General features: G+C 39.8%; 1 protein-coding gene across 3 annotated transcripts; it reads left to right on the plus strand.

Annotated features, from left to right (window-relative positions):
• The first annotated feature begins 67 nt into the window (after positions 1–67).
• NDUFS1 (NADH:ubiquinone oxidoreductase core subunit S1) lies at positions 68–27088 on the plus strand. Of its 3 annotated transcripts, none has more exons than XM_054044752.1 (19): positions 68–441; positions 6637–6704; positions 8337–8428; positions 11200–11307; positions 12960–13036; positions 13593–13674; positions 13798–13928; positions 14848–15033; positions 15587–15721; positions 16226–16340; positions 17284–17429; positions 18176–18304; positions 20782–20911; positions 21525–21685; positions 23799–23953; positions 24919–25094; positions 25868–26002; positions 26180–26252; positions 26731–27088. In XM_054044752.1, exons 1-19 carry the CDS (start codon positions 422–424, stop codon positions 26820–26822), a joined length of 2211 nt encoding a protein of 736 aa, XP_053900727.1. In that variant the 5' UTR covers positions 68–421; the 3' UTR covers positions 26823–27088. The 3 variants fall into 3 exon arrangements, with proteins under 3 accessions (XP_053900727.1, XP_053900728.1, XP_053900729.1); XM_054044753.1 differs by having other exon boundaries at positions 433–523; XM_054044754.1 differs by lacking the exon at positions 68–441 and adding an exon at positions 545–587.

Raw genomic sequence — 27088 nt, forward strand, 5'->3', positions numbered from 1 at the left:
CCTCCGCAGGGAGCACCCGGAAATAACCCCTCCCACACACACACACCACCTGGTACAGGGAGCGGGGCGGATTGGAAATGAAAATAGAAGAACGGAATGTAGTGAACGGCTAATAATGAGGATGTTCCGGGAGGTTCCTAATTTTCGAAAATCGCTACCGCCGGGGAGTGAGTGACGGAAGTTGCCGAAGGTGAGTGACGGAAGTTGCCGAAGGTGCCTCCGGGAAGTGACGGACGTTGCCGAGGCCACTAGTGACGGAAATTGCCGAAGGTGCCCCCGGAGAGTGACGGAAGTTGCCGAAGGTGCCTCCGGGAAGTGACGGACGTTGCCGAGGCCACTAATGACGGAAATTGCCGAAGGTGCCTCCGGGGCGTGATGGAAGTTGCCGACTCCGACGCCGCTAGTGACGGAAATTACCGAGATGGCCGCCATATTAGTTGGGTGAGCGATCTCAGGAGCCTTGTTCGGGTTCAGAAGAGTAAACCGGTGCAGCGGGCGCTGCTGCTCCCCCCAGTACAAGGAGGTAACGCGGGGGGGGGGCTTAGCACTGGTGTTCCTGTCCGGGGCGAGCCCAGTGCCGAGGAGGGGTTAGTACTTCCCTGCGCGGGGGATGATTTCACCCTGTCCCGTGGATGCCCTTCACGGGCTCCGGCTTCCTCAGTGCCGCTGCCGGCTGAGGCTTGGGGGCCTGCCCTTGCCCGTGCTGGCGCTGAACAGGTGACCCGGCCCGTTAGGCCTCGCACTGGGGTTCGTGGCGTTACATAAGCCAGCGCCAGACTCTTCCCCGCCTGCTGCAGCGCTGGTGTGAGCAGGTCCCCCGGGGGGCAGCGCCGCTGTGACCGCTCCGAGAGCCGCTGGGGGGTCCCAGAGAGGTGCTCGAGTGACACATAAAGGCAGGGTCTCCAGCGGGGCCCTGGCCGGCCGGGAGCAGAGCCCAGGTCTCATCCTGACAGCAGTGTCTGATCCCTAGAACTTGTGCATTCGCAGACCTGATCCAGGTCACTCGTTGTCATTGCTAAAGGGCTGTGTTTATTCCCCAGCCGCACCCGGGGTCCTTACTGGGGTATTGTGTGCTGTTGTATGTAGTAGGGCATGAGGCCGGGAAAGTGGCACTGACTGGACAGGAGTTTTGGACAATAAGAGTGTGTGTGTGTCCCTTTTAAAAACCCTCAAAATAACAGGGTTCTGCCCCAGGTAGCTTACAGTCTAAAGCTGCAATCCTGCAACGATTCACACCCATTCTTAACTTTACACTTATGAATAGTCTTGTTGAGGTTACATAGATGAGCATGTGCAGGATCAGTGTGTATACTAGACATAACTCAGCAAGGGATGTCAGTAAACAAAAGAAGAGGTGGAGGTTTTGTATGGTAAGGCGAGGGTTACAACTGTGAAAGATCAAGAGATGCTTTTTTTTGTGAGGTCTTATTACAAAGAATTGAGTTAATTTTAAGAAAGAGTTCTCAATGACCAAACTGAGTGAAAAGCCAAAAGTAAAACAGCATAAATGAAGAAAAGTAAATCTTGTTTTACAGTTACAATTAAACAGTCACTGGTTGTTATGGTTAATAGCACAGGGAGAAATATTAAGAATGTTATTTTAGATTATAATTAATGGTGCTCCTTTAACCTTGTGGCTCAAGAATATGGGGATTTAGGATGAAAGATTCTCCTTCTCAGGCCACGTCTACACTACAAAGTTAAGTCAATTTTATGTAAGTTGACGTTGAGCCTCCGATTTAAGCAAGTCGATCTTGTGTGTCCGCACTATGCTCATTGTGCCGGCTGAGCGCATCCTCACTAGCAGGGCTTGAATCAACGCATGAAGCGCTGCACTGTTTGTAGCTATCCCACAGTGCATGTAGCCGAGTGGAATTTCCTGCTGGGCTTTCAATGCTTTATGGGACCAAAACATTTGCACGGGTGATTATGGGAACATGGTATTAGCCTCCCTTACCTCACTCCCTCCCTGAAATCAACGGCTAACAAACCAAGCCTTTTTTGCGCCTTTTTTCATAAACCTGGGTTACCCGTGCAGACGACATAGCATGGTAAGTATGGACCCTGCTCAGCTGTATAGTGTTGTTGTGAGCATTACAATCACCTCGCGCCTTATCCTGCAGTATTTACACAGCTGATACAGGAGCCACCACAATGTGATGCCACGCAAGCAGCCCTGCTAGAAACCATAGAGTGGAGCAATTAGCAGTCAACGGGATGGGAAAGTGCCCTACCGTGGTAGACAAAATAAGGCAACCCTTCCCAGAAACTTTCTACAAAAGATTGCAGAGTACCTCCATGAAAGCTTCCTAGAGATCTCCATGGAGGATTCCAGGGCCATCCATGTGCACATAAACAGTCTCTTTTGGAGAGCACCCTCTGTGTAGCTGGAATGGCCACTGATACACCTACACCTCCTTTTTGGTCAGATTAAACATTAAAAATAATAGCATATAACCCCTACAATTTGACTGGAAATGTGTACTCACCAGAGGTGCCTTCCCTGGCATCACACTCTGCCAGCAATTGCTCCTGTGAAGGGATGGGCTCCAGGGTTAAAAACAGTTCTTGGCTGTCAGGGAGAATGGATCCTCCGCTTGCCTGCCTTGTATTCTCCTCCTCTGTCTCATCAACAATGTCCTCCTCGTTGTTGCTCGAGGTCGCCTCGGGCTCCTGTGAGGTATCCACGGAGCGTTTTGGGATAGTGGTGGAGTTGGCCCTTCTCCGCCATTCCCTGTGTGATTTTTGGCATAGATGTCAGTGATTCTTCTGCTGGATCAGAGCTCTGCCTGCATAGACTCTTCTCCCCACATAGCAATAAGATCCAGCACCTCCTGTGTACTCCATGCTGGAGCTCATTTGCAGCCCTGAGTCTCCATGATCAGCTGTGCTGACAGCTCTCAATGGTGATCAAACAGGAAATGAAAATTCAAAAGTTCTGGGGCTTTAACAGGAGAGCAGCTGTTTCCTGTGTTCCTGGCTGATGTGTAGTGGAGTTGAAAGCGCTCTCCAGAGCAGTCACAGCGGAGGCACTGTGGGACACCTAGAGGCCAATTCATTCAAATTATACAATGCAGTATCTACACTATCCTCATGTCAATCCATGGATGTCGAATCAAGCGCCATGCCTCTTGCAGGGATGGAGTACAGAAGTAGACTTTACCGGCCACTTAGGTCGGCGGAAGGGACTTGGTAGTGTAGACACATACATGATTAAATCGACCTAATGCGGCTTATGTCGACTACACTTTGTAGTGTAGACCAGGCCTCAGTTTTGCATCATTTTTCTTTACGTTTCAGGTTGCAGTGTTGTGCTTTCACTTTGTAATGGGCTAGTGAGTGTCTTGGACTTGCCTCAGGTATTTACACTGAAGAGGAACCTTCCAGCCTCTGAAATACTGAATTTCTATAGAGTATTAAACAAATTTAAATAATTAGTTCTTAGATTGGTTTCTCTGAGTCCAGTCCAGTTAGTCTAGAACAGCAGGTACATTGCCTAATTTCTTGCCCACACTCCTCAAACCAGCAGAGACTGACAGTTTTGTGGCAGCCCAATAAATCCATGTGCGGAGAGGGAGAGTGCTTCTCTGTGGTTTTGAGTGATCTCCAGTAGATGCTTAGAGCAAAATTTGTTGACTAGCTTCAGAGCAATTTGCACGCAGCCCACCAGCTGAAGGGGAGGGTAGCTCTGCTTTTGAAACTTTCAGGGAGTGATCGACTAGTACTCTCCAGCTTCTTCCCTTCTCATCTCCTTCCAAAATAATAGGAAGTGCTGTAGCTGTATAAGCTAATGATGCAGCTATCAAACTTGAAGTGCATAGCCTGAGACATTAAGATCTACCATATTGAAATCTAGTCCGTTTTCAAAAAAAGTTAAAAGTAGGTTGATATTCCTCCTGTGACAGAGTCCCATGCTGTCTCATTCACTAAGTGAACAAGTTAGAGAAAAAAAATATTTTCCTGATCTCATTGCTTTACAGTAATAAGTGCTGCTTCTAACAGTACTAGATAAGACAGAAGCGCATCAAGTTGATGGTGTTTAATTAATATTGTTTCTGAAAAATCGTTAATGATTAGTAAGTAATTCATAATTTAATACTTCCTCCAACAGGCTTCTTTGATCATTTGAAAAATCATATAATTTTTGGTCTGTAATCAGGCAATATTCTTTTGCAGTAGTTCCGCTGTATGTGATGATAAGGGCTTAACATCCTATCCACTCCCATGGTAAAACTCGCTGTGACTTCGTTGAGAGTAGGATTGGGCTTGCTTTCAGTTCTTATGGGGTTTTTGTGTGTGTGTGTGTGTGTATTTATATATATATCACACACAGATTGCTCATTAACTTTTTTCTATTAATTGTTTATAGTAATTCTGAAGATCACACACTTCCTAATTGTAAGGTTGCTCATCATAAGCAAGCTGCTCTTAGAAAACAACTTTGAAGTGTTTTGTTGTAGGGCAGGAAAACAAAGAATACCATGGACTTGCAAATGTGGAAAAAAGAGGAAGTCGAATATAGAACCTGCCATCAGGACAATGTCCTTTTTAGTACTGCAACAGTGTTTCATCCCCTTGGAAAAATAAAATGGGTTACATGCTAACTCTGAAATACTCTTCACTCTTGTTATCAAGTTCCTATGATCACTTGAATCTTGTCTCATAGCTTAGCTTCTGAGGGCTTGTCTCATCACAGACTGTGATGCCATGTAGCCAAGCCCTAATTTTCTTAACTCTTGTTCTTCATAAAAGAATGGACCCCATTCAACTTTCAAATTCCTTGGCTTTGGAGGATAGCTTTGTTATGAGGATAGTAAGTCACTCCAAACTACAGACCAACTATTTTGCAGTTAGGTAATACAATGAGATGTTTATATGTATTTAGAAAGCTGGGGGAGCCCAATTCAGACTGACACTAAGGAGAAATAAACATTCAGTTTAAAAACAACACATCAGAAACAATTAATTGCAAATAATGCTTTTCCAAGAGCAGTCTTTTTTTTTCAACTTCCTTTCTTTTTTTTTCCTTGTTCTTTTGTCATTTGCTTTGTTAAAGTGATATGTTTTAGACTGTGAGCGGTTTATGGAAGAGATTTTGTCATTCTTTTTTTTTCTGTAAAGTGACATGCACGCTAATGGAAACATTCTTATTTTGATAGCTCCCTGTTAGTTTGGAATAGGGAGCCAGCATTGACCAGTTGGTGGGGGTACAAGACTGGAAATCCGTCCTTGCTATTGATTCACAGTGTGACCTGTATTAAATCTCTTGGGCTCACATGTTCAAAAATGTTCACTAACTTTGAATGCCTCAGTTTTGGGGGCACAACTTTCAGAAGAGCAGTGCACACTTTTTACTCTCGTTGACTTAAGCTGGCGTTATGGTGGATGCCCAGCACCCTCTAAAATCAAGCCTTAGGCTGTGCTGAGTTAGGCACCCAGAATTAATGGGCACCTGAAAATTTGAGCTTGAGTGATTGCTTTGCCCAAGGCTATGGAAGGTAATCATTGTCAGAGCCAGGATTAGAACTCAAGAATTCTTGGTGCTGTCATCTACTCATCGCTTTGGACACATGATACAAAAGTTTTTGTAATTTGTATGGAACAGTCTTGCATACAACTTAAAAACTTAAGATCTGGAGAAATCAGGGCAGATTGATTTAAATTAAAGCTGACTTAAATCATCCTTTTAAATCACTATTTAAATCAGCAAGCAGATTTTGATTTAAATCCATCCATTTTAATCATGTTTTGTATTTGCATTTTTAGTTGCTTTCCCCCAAAAAAGTTGATTCTTATTGGTTGGTAACTGTTAAAACATGCGGATTTGAAACTAAATATAGCTTTTTTTTGCTGTCCAGCAGGATACACTATATCGATACAGTTTATTTAAGCGGTTATATCACTTAACTTCTTACTAGATAGTGTTTCTGTCAAGCTCTATTTGGATGGAAATTCAAAATCAGTCACAAAAACATTTTAATTTTGTTTGTTTTAAGAAAAAAAGTTTATCAAAACCTGTTTTGCATTTAATACTAACTTCATTAAATAGTGGAAGTATTATCCGTAGTTAATGAATTGAATTGATTGTTTCTGGTCACCATGTTCTTCAGGATTTTAGAACTAGTAGATCTCATTCTCACATCTAATATTTATTCACAGATTGGAAGAAGAAAACAAGTTTGCCTGCTCTTACAACTTCCAGTTGCTTTCTTAACTTTGAGTGCACTAGTCATTGAACTGAGCTAGTTGAACAAACTGAAATGAAAAGATGTATTCTTTCTGTGCCTGCAGAAGGAGGCACTGTTGTCAAAAGCTGGGGTAGCACTTCAACAAACTCTGGTTCCTGATGCTTAGTCAGCAACTTCCACCAGTTCAGTTGTTTTACTGTCTTTAAAACGTGGCACAAAGATACTGCTTAATATTTTTTGTATTTAATTTAAATTAAAATAATTTAAATATAATAAATTTAGGCCAACATAGATGTTAACTTCATACTTAATTAGATTGACTTTTTAAAATAAGTCTGTATTTAATTTAAATATTAAAATTATTGATTTTTATCCACCATCATAGAAATATCAGGCAGATCTTAATTGCTAAAATTTAACCCCTAACTTCTCTTGTATTAATTTTCAGCACCATGCTGCGATTACCTGCTGTCCGCAGGGCCTTAGCTGGTGTCACTCAATCAACCAAAGGATGTGGTGAGTCTGCCTGCATTTTATACACAAGTGCATGAGAAGCCTTTCCCTACTTGTACAGAGCGACACAATGCACATAAAGAAGGCATTGTATATTGGGGTTATTACACAAATTTCCTACCATTCTCTGGGTTTCATATAGTGCTCTTGTTGCTGGTGGGGTTTGGATTGTACTAGCTATTAGTTGTTTTTATAAATACAAATAACTATAAGCACCCATCTTAGGCTATGGAAGCTTTTACATATCCTGAAGTTAACAATGTTAAATAATGTGAAACATCCTTCAATAAGTTGCTCATACTACTCTACCCTTTATTATTAACATTAACTTGCCAACAAACATAACAATAAAATCCTTCTACCCCTCAACCTGCAAACCTTTCCAAATGCATTGAGGAGAAAAAAATGGACCTTTGGTGTGGCTGGAATGTAACAAGAAGTCTGGCTTTGTAAGAGCCCAGAAGGAAGTGAATTCCACAGCCAAGGGGCCTTCATGGAGAATGCCCTGTCTGTGGCTCCCTCCCATTTAGGGCTACTTTGAATTATGTGAAAGAAGAATGTCCTGACTGTGATTGGTACTAATGTCCTTTAAAATTTCCCTCATTCCCCAACACCACTAACAATGCACTGGAGTATCCAGAGATTGACATTCCACGAGAGATGTAGAAACGCTAAGCCACTTAAGCAGTCTGAATGGCTGAATGTTTACAGGTGTGTTATGTTAGCCACATTGACTTTTTTTTTTTTAACCATAATTTGCCATATGAAAAACAATGCAATTGTCAAAGCAAAAAGAGAGCACACTTTAATATTTTATGTGGCAAGCATTTAAAAAGCCATTTTGTGGGGGATAAAGCTATATTATACCGTAAATCTGCATTTATTAGTGAATTTATGTGAGAGAGTTTGGAAGAAAACACATGAATTATGATTAATTTGCTTTTAAAAGTTGGCCATCAGCTATTCTCTGTACTTTTCTTCTCTCATGTTAGAAATAACATCTCACTGAGCTTCACAAGTGATACCAGCCCTAGGGAATATCCACTTTGTTGTTGTTTGGTGTTTTTGAAATGGTCAACTTAGATTAATTATTGCGATATGTATTTTTACATAATGATCATATACCTAGAGTTTTGCTAGACATACTGCATCAATTGAAGAAATAATATTTTTTAAGCTTTTGGTTGCATCCTAGTTCATAATGGTGGAAGACATAGCAATGCCAAATGTGTTAGATGAGATGCAATGAGGAATAAGAATTTTAGATAAGCTAATGGAAATCAGAGTTTATATATATATATTTTGTTTGGTTTATGTTTGATGTAGCTAGTATAATAGGCTGCATAACTGTCAAAACATTAGTAAGCATCATCTAAGAAATTTGCCTGCAGTAATCCTGTCTGTGGATTTTTATGGTGCCCATCACCAGGATATCTCGATGCCAGCTTCTTAATTAAAGTAGCCTCCAGTATGTGGACAACTGACTAATAAAATGCTTATTAGTCTTTTGGAGCACAGGTTTGGATGTTAACCTTTCTGGTCAATCAATTAGAGTAAAGAGACCAAAAATACTGTGTGTCACATTTAGCAGTGACTTAAATTCTCAGTTTTTTTTTTTTTTCTTGTATCTTTTAGTGCGTACAACCACTACAGCAGCCAGCAACATGATAGAGGTGTTCGTTGATGGGCAGCCTGTCTTCGTAGAACCAGGAACCACAGTGCTTCAGGTAGAAAAAATTCTGGACCAGCATCTGACTGTCCCTCCCCTCCCCCCCATTTGTAACCGTATATTTTTGTCATTGTGTTACACTTCGTGTAACTGAACGCTTTGCGTGTCTTATGGCTCTTCTGTATAGGTGGTTTTGCTACCCACCAGAGAACTTAATATGGGATGATCACTTGTAGCGGCTTTACATTTGAGAAAGCAAAATCTGACCTGATTAGCTGAAAGAAAGGTGTCGTAGGAGGAATTGAAATTGATAACTACTGCCGTGCTGTAAATAGATTCAGACAAGCTTTAACTAAATTCTAGATGTGCATGTAGAGCAGTGATGGTGGCTCTTGTGTCCTTGTCAGAACAATAGGGGTCACACCCACTGTCTTTCCACGCTTTATATGGCTACTGCTCTTCTTATAGTGGACTGAACCGGACTCTTTGAGAGCCCTCTGTGCTATACTTAATTAAATGGTGTGAAGCAAGATACAGCTTCCCTTCCTGCCCCAGCTATTATGGCTCAGAACTCTATGCATGCCTTTGCCGCACTTTCCCTCTTCCTGGCCTGAGGGGGAAAAACGTCTGAAGTCAAAATGGGATCCAAACTTTTCAAGGCTATGATTAGCATTGTAGCTGGGTCCACTAAGCCAGCTTTTCAAGTCGACTTCTAAACTAACTTTTTAGGAGCAGTAAGAAGGGACCAGCTATGGAGCAATGGCACATAAAGTATGCAGCCAGGGTTCATTTCAGAGGGAAGAATTGTGCCTTTGGATGCAAGTTACATTAAAATGGTTGTGGCTTTACAGTTCCCAGCTAATAGCCCAATGCAGTATTTCTCTTAGGCTGCATTGCTACTTAATCAGCTTTATCTCTCTGCTCTACTGACGTGAGACTCTTTTTTGGAAGTTGACAATGAACCAAGATTTCATGTTAATTAATTAATAATAATAATCAAAAGGGAGGCAGATGTCACTTTAATACCTCTGCTGCATCTAGTGGCAGTGTAATCTATTTACAGTGTAAATACAGGATTTTTCACAGGGGGATGAGAGGGAGCATCATGCCCCAGGCCTAGCTCTGCTTTTAGCCCCATCTTTTCCCTCCTCCCCAGCTCTGTCTTCAGCCCAAGCTCCGCTGCTGAGGAAGCCTTGGCTGTGCAGTAATGGGGTGGGAGGGCGGCACAGATAGATTCTGTTAATGGTAAGGGGGAGCGTGACTGGAACAATTTGCACACCACTGTGCTTGGTGTTATGCTGGGGAACTGTTCAAACGCAATAGGTAACTTAGATAAAATCCTTTTTCTAATACAATATAGAAGTTTGAAACATGAGGTTGCATCTTTTTTTTTCTCTGTGTAACTTATATATGTTTGCTTTCCTTTACTATTTAATCTTTGAATATGTGGCTTTTCGATTAAATAAACTATATGGAGTGTGTATCCCAAAGTGAGCTGGTATAATAGGGGGAGCTGGTTCTGGGGTGACGAACCAAAGGGGAACTGTCTGAGTGTCTGGTCGTTAAGAACTTGGAGAGGATGGATTTGGGGAGACTCTGGACTGGAAAGCTGTTGGTGTTACCATGCAAGGTATAGGGCTGATGTAATCCAGGGTGAGACCGTGTGCTTGTGGGCAGACTACCGGTGTCCGGGATCTGAGCACAGCATTAAGGCATACCAGAGTTACAGGGCAGGCAATGACAGAACCTCTTACTGGTCTGATTGATCCCCAAAACGTCACAACTCCCAGATCCTTTTCTGCAGTACTGCTACCCAGCCAGTTAGTCCCTATTTGTGCATTTGATTTTTCCTTCCTGAAAGGTGTAGTACTTTGCATTCGTCTTTATCTAATTTAATCTTGTTGACAAATTGGAGAATTAGTCAAGGTTGTTTTGAATTCTAATGTTGTCCTCCAAAGTCACTTGGTGTCAGCCACTAGTTTTATAAGCATACTCTCCACTCCATTATCCAGTCATTAATAAAAATGTTGACTAGTTCTGGATCCAGGACAGATCCCTGTGAAACCCCACTAGAAATTTCCTCCCAGTTTGATAGTGAACCATTGATAATTGCTCTTTTGAATACAGTTTTTCAAACAGTTGTACCCACCTTGTAGTAATTTCATGTAATTTACATTTTTCTAGTTTCCTTATGAGAATGTCATGTTGGGACTGCGTCAAAAGCCTTACTAAATTTTCTCAGGGTTTGCTTGTTCTGTGAATGTGTGAGGTGGCACTTTGAACCGCTATAATCTTTAGGGCACTCAGTGAGATTATAGTGGACATCCATGTCATTGTACTGTTTTGAGGTTTCTTATGCCTGGTTTTTTTTTTTTTTTTTTTTTTACGTCATATTTTCTACCTCTTTCCAAATTCATTCTTACTTTCCTTCTTCCTATAAGTCTTATTGGAGCTCTCCTCCCGTGTACCTTTCTTGATATAGTGCTTGCTTTCTTGTGAGTTTGTTACTGCAGAGCAACAAAATACAAATATTCTATTTATTACTACAGTTCTTAACACACTTTCTCCTTGGGCCCAATTTTTTTAACCTGCTTTTTCCTATTACTCCCCAGCCCCTTATTTATTTATTATTGACTTGCCACTCTCCCCTTTTGGCAAACTTCTGAAACTAACCCTGCACAAGCCGAAGAGATACACTGAGCACACACTCCATGAAAACCAAAACAAATTTTTCATTCTTTGAGAAATTTCAGAATTGAAAATTCAGTTGAACCAAGGTCATAAGAGGTAATTCTGTAACTTAATTTTCTTTGTTTCTTCCTTTCCTAGGCCTGTGAAAAGGTTGGAATGCAGATACCTCGCTTTTGTTACCATGATCGATTGTCTGTTGCGGGAAACTGTAGGATGTGCCTTGTAGAGATAGAGAAAGCACCCAAGGTATGTATCTTTTTCTGTACTGAAATTGTATTATTTTATAAGTGTTTGCAGGACTCTACTGAAAACTTGGAGAGTGAGTAATTGCAAAATAACTTGCATATAATCTAGAGTTATAATATGGATGTTTCAAGCAGATTATTTTTCTGCATTTATCTCCACCCCAAAACATCATGTCCATTTGTAAAACAATGGCAATGCTTTATTGCAGTGGTTTTCAACTTTTTTTTTTTAATTAAATTTGTGGACCACTAAAAAACTTCGAATGGCGGTGCAGACCCCATTGGAAATTCAACATGTGGTCTGTGGACCCCTGTCATAGAAGTCTTAAAGTGAAAACTGACTGAACAGAATAAAGCTATAAATGTTGTACATGCTCGGCACGGCATTTGACCAGGGGCGGTGCCAACCTCTTCCCGGTGGGGGAACTGACATGGGCCTTAGCCCCTCCTTACTACGAGGCTCTGTCCCTCTCCATGCATTCAGAGCAGGGCGGCCAGAGTGGCAGCTGCTACGGGGAGGGATGTGGGGCCCGAAGCAAATTTTGGCGTGGCTATAACCTCGCAAGTCTCCCCTCCCCCCAGCACCACCCCTGCATTTGAAAGAGCGCTAAACTGTGGGCTTCTGTGGTAACAACATCACTTCTGGGTTTTGACCTGTAGGTGGGGGTATTTGCATTGTTTTGACTGATTAGAGAAACAAGAGTGCCTTTTCTGGCATCTGACACTTTATATTTTCATAGGGCAAGTCTACGCTACCAGGCTACAGCGGTGCAGCTGCTCCGATACGGCTGCACCGCTGTAGCACATTTGTGAAGACGTGCTCTGCCGACGGGAGGGCATTTCCCATCCACACAGCGCCAGTGTGGACAGTGATTAGGTCGATGTAACTTAAGTTGCTCAGAGAGGTGTCTTTTTCACACCCATGAGCAACATAACTTACATCGACTTAGCGTAGACCAGCTCGTAGTCACCTTTCGCAGACCCCTTAGACATAGTCTTCGCCCCCTAGGGGTCTGCAGACCACAGGTTGAAAACCACTACTTCGTTGTATATCTTTCAGAAATACATGTTTATACTTTGTTACATTACGAAACTCACACTGTAGCTGCAGGTGGTCATTTGGCCAAACTAGGGCCCTGAACTTGCCCTGGACCCTGCATGGATCTAACTGAAGGATTGGGGCCTACAACTTTGTCCCTGACTGAAATGGCAGTTTATTTACTAGCCCCATGTGTTACTGCATTATGTGTTCATTGAAGTCTGTTGCAAAACCCTCATTGACTTCAGTGGTGCAGGATTGAGCCCTGTGTCAATAGCAGAACCTTTTTCAGAGTTGCATTCTCTCCTTTTGGTGCAGTGTAACTTTTTTCTTTTAAAAATGAACAAAATAAGTTAACACTAATTCAATCAAAAGTCCTAATGATAATGGCAAAAGTTAACCACTTATGTCACAGATTTTCAAAAAGAATGGGAGAAAAAACTTCAAAACCAAAGTCAATTATGTTTTTACATTGGGTAGATTTTTCTGAGTTTTGTGGCAAATATGTTTGTATTTTCTATAAGATGTTAGATTAATAACCAGTACATGTATGAATAAATCACTCTTTGCTGTAAGAGGAGATCTCTTGATGCATTTTCCTATTATGATTGCAGCCAGTAGCTGCTTGTGCAATGCCAGTAATGAAGGGTTGGAACATACTGACAAATTCTGAGAAGTCCAGGAAAGCAAGGTATCCACATCTGACTTCATGTAGCTGCTTATTTTATTATTGGAAGAGAAGGCTGTGTCGTCTATAATTGCATTGCCTAATTTAACAAGTGTGCAGTATTCAGCTTTGATTATTTTTTTTTAATTTTTAAATAAAGGCCCTTAAAGTACTGCTGTTAACTTTATTTGCAGTATACTATAAAACTGTATGTAGAGAGAGAGTTTACTTTCTAGTCAAAATTTTAAAATAAATCCATGTCCATGCAATTCTTCCCGGTCTCTTGGCTGAGAATGCTAACAAGGGTGGTAGTGATGATCCTGGTGCTGTGTTGATGGTAACAATCTGTGGCAAACACAAAACGGTAACCTGAAGATGAAGGCCCATTTCCCATTACTATTACCCAGGTCATTCAGTTAGCCCAATCTGTTGTTCTTTAAACACAAATTGGCATTTTAGCGATAATGACGCAAGTGTCTGTTTTTAATGCTCTGGAGGCCTTGTCTACCATTCATAGTCTAGACTGCAGGGTAAAACTGTATAATTGTGACACTAACTCTGTAACTACTGACACCAACAGAGAGGGTGTAATGGAGTTCTTGCTGGCAAACCACCCATTGGACTGTCCAATCTGTGATCAGGGAGGAGAGTGTGACCTCCAGGTACAAAGCCCGGTTCAATTATTTTACACTTCGTATTTACTAACATTTGTCTCTTTAATTATCTTCAGTGAAACTACATTTTTCAGTAACATGGGTTCAACTATTTTCTGTTACCTATTCTAGGACCAGTCAATGATGTTTGGCAATGATAGGAGTAGATTTTTAGAGGGAAAACGTGCAGTTGAAGACAAGAACATTGGCCCATTAGTCAAAACAATTATGACTCGGTGTATACAGTGCACTCGGTGTATCAGGTAATGTCTTTCTGCTTAGTATTCTCTCCAATGGAAAATATAACGGGGGAGAATCTATCTTTAAAATACTGATTGTTGCTAATGCATCATGAAAGATGCTAAACCAATGGATTCAATCCTTTGTCTCTTGTGTGATTGCAACCAAGGTGCAAGGAGACATGTTGGTGTCTGATGGAGACAACCAACTGATTTCTCACAAATCACCGAATAACTGTCAGACAATAACAATTAGAGTTGGCCAAAGCAAGAAAATGGAATCAAACTCCAAATTCAGAGCCAGCCCTGTCGTTTATATTCCAGAACAGGTCCCAAAATATGAAGGGGCCTTTTCTTCAGGTCTGGTTTGTATGAAACTGTAGTCTCAAACAGCCGTTGTCCCAAGATTGTAACTCAAGGTGACAGCAGTCTGAGACTAAAATCTCAGGAAGATAGCTTTTTAGATTTCAGCATCATTCAATTTGAACTTGAACTTTATCCAGGTATGGATCAGACACAGTTTTCTCTGCCTATCTTGTGTGAGAAATTCTGGTTACTGCTTAATTTGGCTATATTCATACTGATAATCAAACTCCCTTAAACCAGTTGCAAGTTCCTTGAATCACCTTTCTCCTCCCACCCCAATGAAATATAGCAAGCTAGTATTCCTATATGCTAACTGCTGCTGGATATGTCTTCATGTTTATACAAACACAGTATAATTGCTTTTTACTATTTCCAACTATTAGAATCATTGTACTACATACATAGGGACTTTCTAATCTATTTAGATGCCTCTTTTTTTTTTTTTTTTTTTTTTTTCCTCCTGTAGGTATGTCTTCTCTTCCAGAGACTGATACTGAAAGAGAAAAAGATTAAGAATTAAAAATGTGTAATATTGATACACATATTTCAGTTTTTACATTTTATTTGCATCCAACAGGTTTGCTAGTGAGATTGCCGGGGTAGATGACTTGGGAACAACAGGCAGAGGAAATGAGATGCAAGTTGGCACTTACGTTGAAAAAATGTTTATGTCTGAGTTATCAGGCAATGTTATTGACATCTGCCCAGTAGGAGCCCTCACCTCCAAGCCATATGCCTTTACTGCCCGTCCCTGGGAGACACGGTATGTATTTTAAGTGATACATTGAATGCAAGTTAATGTCTGTTTATTTTTCATATGCTCTTTAATATTCACCCACCATAAATATTTATGCTACTCTTGTAAGAGAAATTGAAAGTGCTGTAACAGACTTAATGTTTCAGTTTTGTGTGTCTCTGATATAGATTGAATTCATTAAGCAATTGAGTTACTTTGACTGATACCAAGTCAATTAAATTGAGGAGTACATGCATCTTATAGATGTTGGTCATTCTAAATTACGTATGTTTATATCTCTAGTAATCTGGGAGGCAGAAGGATCAGAATAGTCTGTTTTCCAGGTCTCCCTAAATTGTGCCAGCAGTTGAATATACAGTGCTTAAATGAAAGATCAAATTCTATAGTCAGTGATTTACAATATGTCTTAGGAAACAAACCTTTGATGTTAGTTATATCTGATAATGCTGGAAACCTACATACAGCATTTGTGACCTTTGACTAAAGACTTGTATTGCTTTTTGAACAATCGCTTAACAATGCATGAGTTGTAGGTTTCTGTGCCTTTTCCTCCCCACAGAAAGACTGAGTCCATTGATGTTCTTGATGCCGTTGGAAGTAACATTGTGGTGAGCACAAGGACTGGAGAAGTGATGAGGATTTTGCCAAGATTGCATGAAGACATCAATGAGGAATGGATCTCTGACAAAACAAGGTACCAGTATATATGTGTTGTTTTTAAATGCGCATTTTCACAGTGTACCAGAAATACAGACTATAGCACTGACCTCTGAGTTCTACACTTGGTATTTTAAAGGCATTGTTGGCAAACTGAGACTTCTTTTTATGATACTGTAAATATATATGTTAACCAACCCATGCACTAGAATTTTATATTTTGTAGTCCATGACTGTAGTAATGTTTAAATGTTTTGTGACTGACAAATTTGTTTTTATATGTTGAAAGGGGAGAGTTGAAACCTTCATTTTATTTCCATTAAAAAGGTTCAACTTTTGGGTAATTTACTAGTCTGTAGTAGAATGATAGGTTATTCATTCCAACTGTTTGGGATATCCGAACCAAAGGCTGCTGTGGTTTTGGTCATATTTCACTCACTCTGTAGACCTCTGCCTCACAATTAATGATATTCCCTGTACTATAAAACCGCATCTTCCTCTTAGTGTTTTTAATAGTACTGGTTTGGCTTTCTTCATCCAGGTTTGCTTATGATGGTTTGAAACGCCAGCGGCTTATTGAACCAATGGTCAAAAATGAAGAAGGGCTGTTTGTTTACACCTCCTGGGAAGATGCCCTGACTCGTGTTGCTGGAGTGGTAAGAAATATTTGCATGTCTGTCTCTCTCTTTCTTTTTTTTTTTTTTTTTTTTAAGGGTGTTATAATACTTCTGTGCAGCAGGGCAAATTACTGTTGATCTGAAGCCTAGGAAATCAAATAATGAAGACTGGAGACAACCATCTACTGTTAATGTCTTACTTTGTAAGAATAATTTTGGAGAATTATACCTTATTAGAAGACAATTTGTTTCTACTTACCAAAATTCATAGAAATGAAGAAATTCAGAAAAAATTACTCTGAGTTCAAGTGTGGTTGGTTGTTTTTTCTTCTTCTGTATCATGTTTTTTAGGGAAGGTACTAGATTAGATTGTACATTAATTATTATATGAGGCTAATTTTTCTCCTCCCGATTATGCTAACTTAGTTTTAATTTAAATAAGATATTGTACTACTTCTATAGAAATTCACGAGGAAGTGAATATTCCCAAATCTATTTACCAAGATTTTTTTTTTTTTTTCATGGAATTAAACTATGCTATCTTCTCCCATTCCCCCACCTCCCAAAACAGTTACATTGTGGATTGGGTAGATCTGGTCTAAAGCTTTCTCTGTGCCCCTAATTCTGCTGTTAAGATGTTGTACTGCATGAATGTTTCATTGCTCTTTAATAATTGTATCTATTCTTACACCTTTGTTTATCTGTTCTCGTTTTTGAGTACTTTGCGTGGTGGAGGTGGAGGAATTGTCTACTACTAAACTTCAGTTTTTTTATTTCTTTTTTTAAAAAATGAAAAAGTCAAAATTCTGACTTGCGTCATCATCGCATTTTTACAGGAGAACAGTGATGCTATCTGTACTTTCTCAGATGCTGTCTCTGCTTCATAGCTTATCATTTGAGTGTGTGTGGGTGAGAGCGAGAGCGCTTGTTTTCAGTTGTTACTTATAGATATGTCAGACAGATCTTGTTCCTCTCTGTACAGCTGCAGGGTGTCCAAGGTAAGGATGTGGCTGCGATTGCAGGAGGACTGGTGGATGCAGAAGCACTGGTAGCTCTAAAAGACTTACTGAATAGAGTAAACTCTGACACTCTGTGCACTGAAGAGGTCTTCCCTAATGCTGGAGCTGGGTGAGATAACACAGGCAAAGTTTATACTTTTCTTAATTATGTTTTCCAATTAGAGAGTATTAATACGTTCTTAGAGATTTTGCATATGAATTGTCCAGTAGCCCATGGCATGTTGATAAACTATGAATCATTTCATTCTGAAATCTGCCAGCGTAGAGACATGAAATAGAATACTAGACCACATGTAGAATATTACAGTTCTGAGTCTGCACGTTAGAGTGGATGGAGGAGTAGCTTCTACAGTAATAGAGTTGCAAATCTGATAAATATGGGACAACTGCAGTTCAGTAGTAGAGTACAATAGCTTTTTGCTGTCCCATTAGATTACTCTGCTATAAACTGATCTCTTTAGCCAGCTTTACTTTTGTGTACTATTGTGAGAACTATACCTGTAGGGCAGCCATAATACTCTGTGTTGGTATCGACATAAATCTAGAAATGAAGTTGCATTTTCCAGTCTACGAAGGCTGAGAGCATCTTATATTGGTAGACAGCAGAAAATATCTACATTATAGTAACCTACGGCTACCCATCTGTAGGTGGGTGTGTTTTTGTTTTGGATTTGGTTTAGTATCATTAGCATTGAGTATGCTCTTCTTTCTTTTTCCTGTCTGAAAAAATAATTTGGAGATTTAAGTTTTACTTCACTCCATAGTCATCCCTGCTACTGACCTTTACAACTACTTGTCCCCACTCCTCCTGTTTTTCTGACAAAAAGATAATTTATTTGTGTTCTTGTATTATAGCACAGACCTACGCTCTAACTACTTGCTTAATACCAAGATTTCTGGAGTGGAGGAAGCAGATGTCCTGCTTCTGGTTGGCACCAATCCACGCTTTGAGGCACCCCTGTTTAATGCTAGAATTAGAAAGAGGTTTGTATCTTTATGGAGATGAGATAGTCCATCCATACTTACAAAGTAGGGGCTAGAGCCACCCATGTACACTACTGCAGTGGGGCTCTGTGTGGGTGCAAGTATTCACTCAGGCAGATCCACTTGCAGGATGTAGTCCTAATTGTGTGTGTGTGTGTGTGTGTGTGTGTGTGCGCACACGCACATGCAAACATGCAGACAACAGGGTCTTTTCCCTCCCTCCCCCTTCGTTGCATAGATTATATGCCATTAACTCCCTCTTATCATTAATGGGAGTTCACATGCATCAAGCGAAGAACAGACTAACAAAAAATCCTCAGATTTTATTTTTATAGAAGGTTATTGAAGTATATTCCTAAAAGGACACTGCTTAGCGCTATCAGTGCACAGAGTGAAGTTTTAAAATTATTGTTGCTGTAGTAAATGTGATTTGATGACTTGTAAGAAGTGATGATATAGTTGACGTCATTGCTTGGAAAATAGGAATAAGATAAGTGATTAATCTGTCTTTGAAAATAAAATGGTTTTTCAATCAGATGAAGTTTAGAATTTCATCCATTTTGATTTGGAAAAATATATATTGGATTTTAAATGTAACTCGGTTGTTTAGTTCATCCAATTTACCATATTAAATTATAGAATTTAAGAGGATTCAAGAAAAATTACATAACCTAAATCCTATATCTTATTAATATGCCCTGGTAATTTTCTATAACTGGTCAACAATTGATTGGGGTAAAGTAAGCCACAAATGGCAACATCTCTTATCTTGAGTTGCACTTGCTTTTGCTCACACTTTTTTTTTTTTTTTTTTAAATTTAAAGCAATAGGTTCTACTCTCCTAATAATAGTGCCAGATTCAAAACTGTTTTATCAGTTGCCTTTGACTAGGCGGGGGGGAGGAACATGTTAAGAGCTTTAGAGAGAGGCAAACATACCCATTTTTGCAAATTTATGAAATATGTACAATTAAAATTTGCAAACCTCAGTTTCCTGGTAGGTTTTGTCATTATGCCAATCCTCCTCACTGTTTTGGGATATATATATATTTTTTTTAATTGGTGATTTATAATCTTTTGATAGAAAAAGGGGAAATCTCTATAACTGCATTTGGTGGAATTTTTTTATGCCTTTTTATAATTTAGTGTAATGAGAGTCTGCAAGAAACTAAAGAAATCTCTGGAGGATTGTATCTTCTTTCTAGTCTGAACCCCTCGCCTGTTCCCCCCCATCCCCCACTGAAGCAGGTAATCCCTAAAAAGTGTGAGGGTGAGTGCTGCCTCACAGAAATGTATAGTTACTTAGTTTTCCGGGAACTGTTCCCTACTGCATATCCTCTTCACTCTCTGTGCAGTTAAGAGCTGAGCAGTAGGTCAAGCAGAAGAATATATTTAGTAGCATTCTGAGACTACAGCATATCACAGTACCAAAGAAAAATCATAGGGCCTAATGCTGCATGTACATGTGTGCTGAATCCAGAAGTGAAATAATTATAGTAAAAAGCTTATCTACATGGCAATCACAAAATTGCACTAAATCGTACATGTGCAGAAAAAGGTGAGAATTTAAAAAAACAGAACTTCTGTAGAATTCCATCCGTATGCTTTGTCATTAGAATCATCATTTTATTGGATTTGGCTAACAAGCTTTCCTATGTCTTAACAGTACAGCCCAATCCCATTGGCCTGGGGACATCTGAAACTTTTGAATAACCAGGCATTCAGATAAACAAAAGTGCTATTTTGAATTTCATTTTCATTGATCTAGTCCTGCCAAGTTGCTATTTCTGCTGGAACAGAATTAGGTCTTGGGGCTGGGCTATATGAACAGTTAGTTAGCAGCCATGCGATTCTACTCAGCACTAGCCTACTGCAGACTAGCTATCCATGTGGACTGTTCTGATGTGCATTAACAGTTTGTGCTTTCATCTGCTTCTGAGATCAAAGTGCATTACAGGATCCACATGGTCAGTTAGTCCATGACAGGCTAGTGTGGGGTAGACTTACAGCGCAGCTTGCTGTGAACTAATTGTGTAGACGAGCCCTCGGGGCACTGCTTCAACGAAGAAGCTTCCTATGTCGACCAGAGGGCTTCTCCTATCAGCATAGGTAATCCACCTTCCTGAGGGACAGTAGCTAGGTTGACAGGAGAATTTTCTGTCAGTTTAGCATTGTCTGCATTGGGGTTAGGTTGGTTTAACTGTGTTGCTCAGGGGTGTGGATTTTCACACCCCTGAGCAACATAGTTATACAGACCTACCTTCCTAGTGTAGACCAGGCCTCAGTAATTGTAGGTAGTGGTTTGGAACCGCTATGCAGATACAAAGTCATTGATTGGCACTAAGAGGTTATTGAAGTTATTAACAGGGTGATCAGCGGGCTACAGAGAGGAGACACTATGGATTTGGATATATTTTTATATAAATGGAATTCAGATAACTGGAATTATACTGTATTTTGTTCTGGCTATATTTCCAGCTGGCTTCACAATGATCTGCAGGTGGCCCTTGTGGGCAGTGCAGTTGATCTGACTTACACATATGATCATCTGGGAGATTCCCCACAGATACTTCAGGACATTGCTTCAGAAAAACACTCCTTCATCAAGGTCTATATGCTTCTTAATAATGTACCTATTCAGATATGTCAGAATATAATTTTATCTTTCACAGGTGCAGTGTTTAGAAGCTGTTTTGGAGGGCAGTTTCATAACATTCACTGATGTAGTAATGGTTAACAAGCAGGGATTCTCTATAAATTGTTTAATATGCTCACCATAAAGTTGAGGTTTGAAAGTTCTTTCCAATGTGTGAAACTGAAATGTCCATGATCATAAATCTCTGGCACATGTCCTCCTCTGGGTGAGCTGAGCTGTCCCTTCCAGCCACTGCTGTTTCCAGTTAAACTGTTTCTAGCTGGAAAAGGCCCAGAACAACATTGCTTTGGCTGAGATACATAAGTCTTTGCTATAGCAACATCTGTAGGTTTTTGCTAGAGATAAAATAGATTGATCGTTTCAAAGCTGCAGCTCTGCTTGCTTGAAAGGATAGTGTTTAAAAACACTGGATTTGTTTTCTTTCATGTTCCATACCACTATAATACAATTCATAAATCATTTCTTGGAAATCCTCTTCTGTACTAAAATTCAATGTAATTGTCTTAGAATGAAAATTCATTCTTTATTTAAATTTTTGTTTGATTTTTTTTTTTTTTCCTCTCAGGTCCTTAACGAGGCCAAAAAACCAATGGTGGTGGTAGGCAGCGCAGCACTTCAGCGCAGTGATGGAGCAGCTATCCATGCTGCAGTTTCCACCATTGCACAAAATGCAAGGACAAAAAGTGGAGTTGGTACTGACTGGAAAGTTATGAACATCCTTCATAGGTTCGCTGTACAGCCTTTCTGCTTTACCTAACCTGTGGTATATATTAAACTCTTTATGCCAAGTGTAAAGACTTCTCAGTACAACCATACGGGTTCTAGCCTGCCAAGACTCCTATGTGGAATAAAGCAGCACCTAAAACTAAGACCCAATATAACCTAGCAGAAAAGCTTCCATAACCTCTGTTTCATGATTTAGCAAGCATTTCAGATAGCCACCGGGACTGTTAGCACAAAGGCAAATTTGGGTTTAGAATATGAGAGGAGTTAACAATATAATACACTATTGTGCCTAGCAGGACATACAGAAAAACAATGCTACTTGGTAAGCAAGTACTGTTTACATAGAGGAAAGGCAAAATATCAATAGTGCTTAAGAAGACCGTTAATTAATACTTCTCCTGCTTTGTATAGTTCTCCAGGTAAGATTTTTGCCTTTTTTAATCAAGTGGTCTACTAAATTAATGTCCTCTGTTAACCAGATGTATTCTTTTGCACTTTGATATTAAAAGATCTGGAAATTATCCAGATACTCTTTTCAACTACTTATCAAGATAATTCCTGTTTTTGCTATCAGGAACAAACTGCCGCATAGGATGACAAGAACCCTAGTTCCATCTATTCCTTTCTCTGCTTATGACTGTAACTGAGATACTTTAAAGCTGAAACACCTGCTTGTCAGTGTCTATAAAGGAGAATTATCTTGAGTGAAGTTATTCTTTTACACGAGTGTAAATCTTGGGGGAGTAACTCCATTGAAGTCAATAGACTTACACCGGTATAACAAGGGAAGAATTTGGTCTGCTGAATATAAATTAAATATAAAACACTGCTAGCGAAGAGAGAAAATTCACATTAAAATATTGGCGAAACAAAAATAAGTCATTCTTTCCAAATACTACATTTAAAAAGGCATGTAGTAGGAGGTATCTTTGGGTAGTCTCTTCTGTATTAAGACTTCCATACACGTACTGTAGAAATCATAAGAAAGTTCAATCATAAGAAAGTTTAGGTGCCCCAACAAAAGTTGGATTTGTAATTGTAGCAGATAAACTTACGTAACTATTTGTTTTTATTATTATTATTATTATTATTTTAATGGGGTGGAGGGCACTCAAAAGGGCTCAAGGGTCTAAAGGTCAGTTTCCTTGTTTTTAAACCCAAAGTATTCGGAAATTCCATATAGGGCTCATTGGATGGAGGACAAGCTGTGCATTTTTCCAAAAGGGGTAGCAATGTTAACACAGCCTCCAAAACTGTCCAAAAAAATTACTGATCCAAGCTTAAATCTATTTTCCCAGCATTACCCTGTTAACAAAAAAAGCAAACCTAATCTCCTCCTCATCATGGGTGAGTAGATTAATGCAAGGCTGCATTAATGGGACAGAGTCAACTTAAAAATAGTGTTTTTCTTTGTGAAATGTTTGCCTATTATTACAAGTAACACCTGATATTACTGTGTAAATAGACCTTTCTTTCTTTCTTTCTTTCTCCAATTTAATATATTTGACAACACTGTATGTGGAGAACATGACATTTTGCAGGTGTGCTACGGAAACTCTTTAATTAGGGCTGGCTAGAAAATAAGAATTCAGTTGTGAAATGTTGGTTTTGACCCTTTTTTTGTTCCACATTGGGACAAGACCGATCTTTTGCTATATTTTTTGTACACAATTTTGAGCCACACTCCAGAATAGCCAAAAGCCCAGTGGTCCGGATACTTGCCCGGGATGTGTGGGAGACCCAGGTTTAAGTCCCTGCGCTGCCTGATCCAGGAGAGAGACTTGAACCTAGGTCTCCTACGTCCCAGGTGAGTGTTCTAACCACTGGGGTGTATCTTTGGTTATGACCTAGATGTGAGAGACCTTCCTAACAAAAGTCATCAAAACTGACATACTTTGCGTGTTTCAACTAATCAGTATTTTCCAAGAAATTTTTCATCAAATTTCATTACTTTTAACTTTTTTTTTTTTTTTTTTTTTTTTTTTAAGGACTAAATGTTGGATTGAGATTGTATGCCCCTTTTTAAATATTTCAAAGTTGAAAAGGAAATTGGGGCAGGGGGGAAGAGAACCTGACACTTTATAATCTGTAATAAGTCTGTCTGTCCTTGCAGGGTTGCAAGCCAAGTAGCTGCTTTGGATCTGGGTTTCAAACCAGGAGTGGATGCAATCCGGAAGAACCCTCCCAAAGTGCTATATCTTTTGGGGGCAGATGCAGGTTGCATAACACGTCAAGATTTGCCAAAGGATTGCATTATCATCTATCAGGGTAACTAGAACTAATAATTCAAGAAATACTGCCTCAAACAATTGGCATAATTATGAATATGACTTTTTGACAAATTCGTCCTTCCAAGTTTTTTTTAATTTTTATCATCAGCTTTAGCGCAAAATATTTTTAAACTTAATGTGCTCACACAGCACTGACATTCCTCCTTCTCACCCCTGTTGGGAAATGGAAAAAATGTTTGAACTTAACTGCTGCAGGGAGTAGTGACTATTTCATATTTTAGGAAAACAAACCTTCCCATGGATTGAATACTTGGGGTTATTGGCAAAAAAATACAAATTGGTTTACTCTCTTGATCATGGTGTCAAATCTACTAGTGGAAGGCTGTTCTCGTTCCAGTCCGTGTTACAAAAGCAGTAATTACCAGTGATCTAGATCAGGGGTTCTCAAACTGGGGGTCGGAACCCCTCAGGGGGTTGCGAGGTTATTACATGGGGGAGGGGGGTCACGAGCTGTCAGCCTCCACCCTAAACCCCGCTTTGCATCCAGCATTTATAATGGTGTTAAATATATAAAAAAGTGTTTTTAATTTATAAGGGGGGGTTACACTCAGAGGTTTGCTATTTGAAAGGGGTCACTAGTACAAAAGTTTGAGAACTACTGATCTAGAAACCCATGTTTTCCTACAGCAGTCTCCGCTAAGGCCAAAAATCGAATGGACATGATAGTTCAATCTCCATTTTTGACACTGGTTGTGATCCAACTAGGCTGCTTATATTATGGACAACTAGGACTTTAATCTCTAGGGCTATCAGTCTTTCCAGAACACTAAATTTACTCAAGCAAAAGTTCAGAAGAAAAATTCCTTTTTAAGAGGAATACAGTAGTTCTAATGTGTCCATACATCATTCCTCTTGAATTATGTTTACAGATGCCCTATAGTTATTCCTGTGTCGCTTCCTATCAGAACTTGACTTTTTCCTCTTCCCATTTTTTTTCCTCAGGACATCATGGTGATGTGGGCGCTCCCATGGCTGATATTATTCTCCCAGGAGCAGCTTACACAGAGAAATCTGCAACGTATGTGAACACTGAGGGCAGGGCCCAGCAGACAAAAGTAGCAGTAACACCTCCTGGCATGGCAAGAGAGGACTGGAGAATTATTAGAGCCGTCTCGGAGGTGCTGTAACTATATTAGAAATTGAAACTTCTAGTAAGAATCTAAATGGAGCTTGGAAACTGTTTACAGTATCTTTTTAGAATGCAGATTTGTGTTCAGGATTGTGGATATAAAGTCTCATGGAAGTATGTGTGGGACTGAATTAATATGAAGCAAGACTGCCTTTAATGATGTCTGTGGGGTAAATGGGATTGTGTTTTCCACTTCGAGATTTTGACATTATTGTAGCTTCTAGACATGCTATGAAAATGAACGATGGATTCTTAACTGCAGCAAATTCTGTTAGCCAAGGCAGGATTCCCTAGAGCAACCTGGAAGACAGATTGGGGGCATGCTTTACTGCTTCCCAAAAAAGGAACTGTGTGGGTCCCCTGAGAGTATGTATGCTGATAACATCTGGTAGGGCTGAACACATCATAACTGGCTCTAGGAGATACGGTTTATCAACCAGTCTCTTATAGTGCTGTCCTGAATGCTGTGGAGAGATCTGATGCTACTGTTTGCATGGGAGAAGAGAAGCCACACTTCTGTCGTTGTGCTTCCCCTCTTCCTTGGGTAACAAACAGACTCTAGTGCTTAATTACTGGCATCAAGAGATCAACATAATATGTTGCAAATTTAAGCAGAGGACCACCACTTTAGTCATTCACTCCTCAAATTAGTGTAGCTTTTCTTCCTGCTTCATTGTAGATGTTTGAGTTAATGTTTAAATACTTAATATGTATTGGCCAGAGGACTAAATTTGATGGAATCTTGTGGCTTTTTTATTAAAGCTAACTGGTGTGACCCTCCCTTACGATAACCTCGATCAAGTAAGGAACAGATTGGAAGAAGTTTCTCCTAACCTGGTCCGATATGATGATGTAGAGCAAGCTAACTACTTCAGCCAGGCGAATGAACTCTCCAAGGTATTGAACATTTAAACTATGAGCATCAAGCTATGTAAGAGGCTTGCTTATATGTACTACTAAACACACAGTGCACTGTACAGGAGAGTGTAGTCAAACAAGTACTGTGGTAACACAGTCCTGCCTCACAGGTGAGTGCTTAATCTCCTAATATACCTTCTTTCTTTTCCATTGCAGTTAGCGAATCAACAGTTGCTTGCTGACCCTCTTGTTCCACCTCAGCTCACAATTAGAGATTTCTATATGACAGGTATGTGGTCACAGCCTTACTTGATGAAAGTAGAATTTTATTAACTTATCTCACTCTTTTAGCTTTGCTCTGTTATTTCATTAGAGCTACATTGTAACACATAGTTGCATAATTAATTAATTCTAAAGGTGCTTCCGGAATATTAGGACCCCTTAAAGGGACACCAACATGCACCATGCTTCTGTCTGGAAAACTTTGTATCTACTGTTCTTACCTGAGACAAGTAAGATCAGAGGGCTGAATACTACAGACCTGTAATCCTTATTTAGCCAAAATTCCCCATGAAATCAATGGAAACTTGTACGACTAAGGTCTGTAGAATTTGGTCCTATATCTTCAACTAAGTGCGTGTGGGTTTTTATATTCCCCAGATGAAGATTTTAGTAAACCATGGGGTTTTATGACTTTAGGTCTCTCTGTAGGTCTATTGGTTGTGTTCTGAAATGAACACTCAACACCAAAATAAATGTCTTTGCAGATCCAATCAGTAGAGCATCCCAGACAATGGCCAAGTGTGTGAAAGCAGTCATTGAAGGTGCTCAGGCAGTAGAAGAGCCATCCATCTGCTGAAGAATGTAATCACACAGCTACCAAAATCCATCAGATATTCTAGTAATATGTTGGTATGACTAACTTTCAAAAAACAATTATTTGATGGTGGTTCACTTTATGTTCACATCTTCATGAAAACAGTTCAGATCGCCTAATCTGGGGCTATCCATGTACTTGGAAATTAAACACAACACTCAATTTGCTGGACCTAAAATAATATGCATACAGTGATTAATTGTGTACAAACATGGTAGATTATTAAAATCAGTTTATTTCCTATGTAA

This window comes from Malaclemys terrapin, chromosome 11 (genome assembly GCF_027887155.1).
Source record: "Malaclemys terrapin pileata isolate rMalTer1 chromosome 11, rMalTer1.hap1, whole genome shotgun sequence".
In the NCBI taxonomy this organism is placed as follows: Eukaryota; Metazoa; Chordata; order Testudines; family Emydidae; genus Malaclemys; species Malaclemys terrapin.

Excerpts from the sequence above, each read along its gene's own strand:
- NDUFS1 (XM_054044752.1), top strand. The coding sequence starts at position 422 with ATGGCCGCCATATTAGTTGG. Across the intron at positions 13,037-13,592 it reads GAGAAGTCCAGGAAAGCAAG|AGAGGGTGTAATGGAGTTCT; the intron begins GTATCCACATCT and ends TGACACCAACAG. Across the intron at positions 17,430-18,175 it reads TTCCCTAATGCTGGAGCTGG|CACAGACCTACGCTCTAACT; the intron begins GTGAGATAACAC and ends CTTGTATTATAG.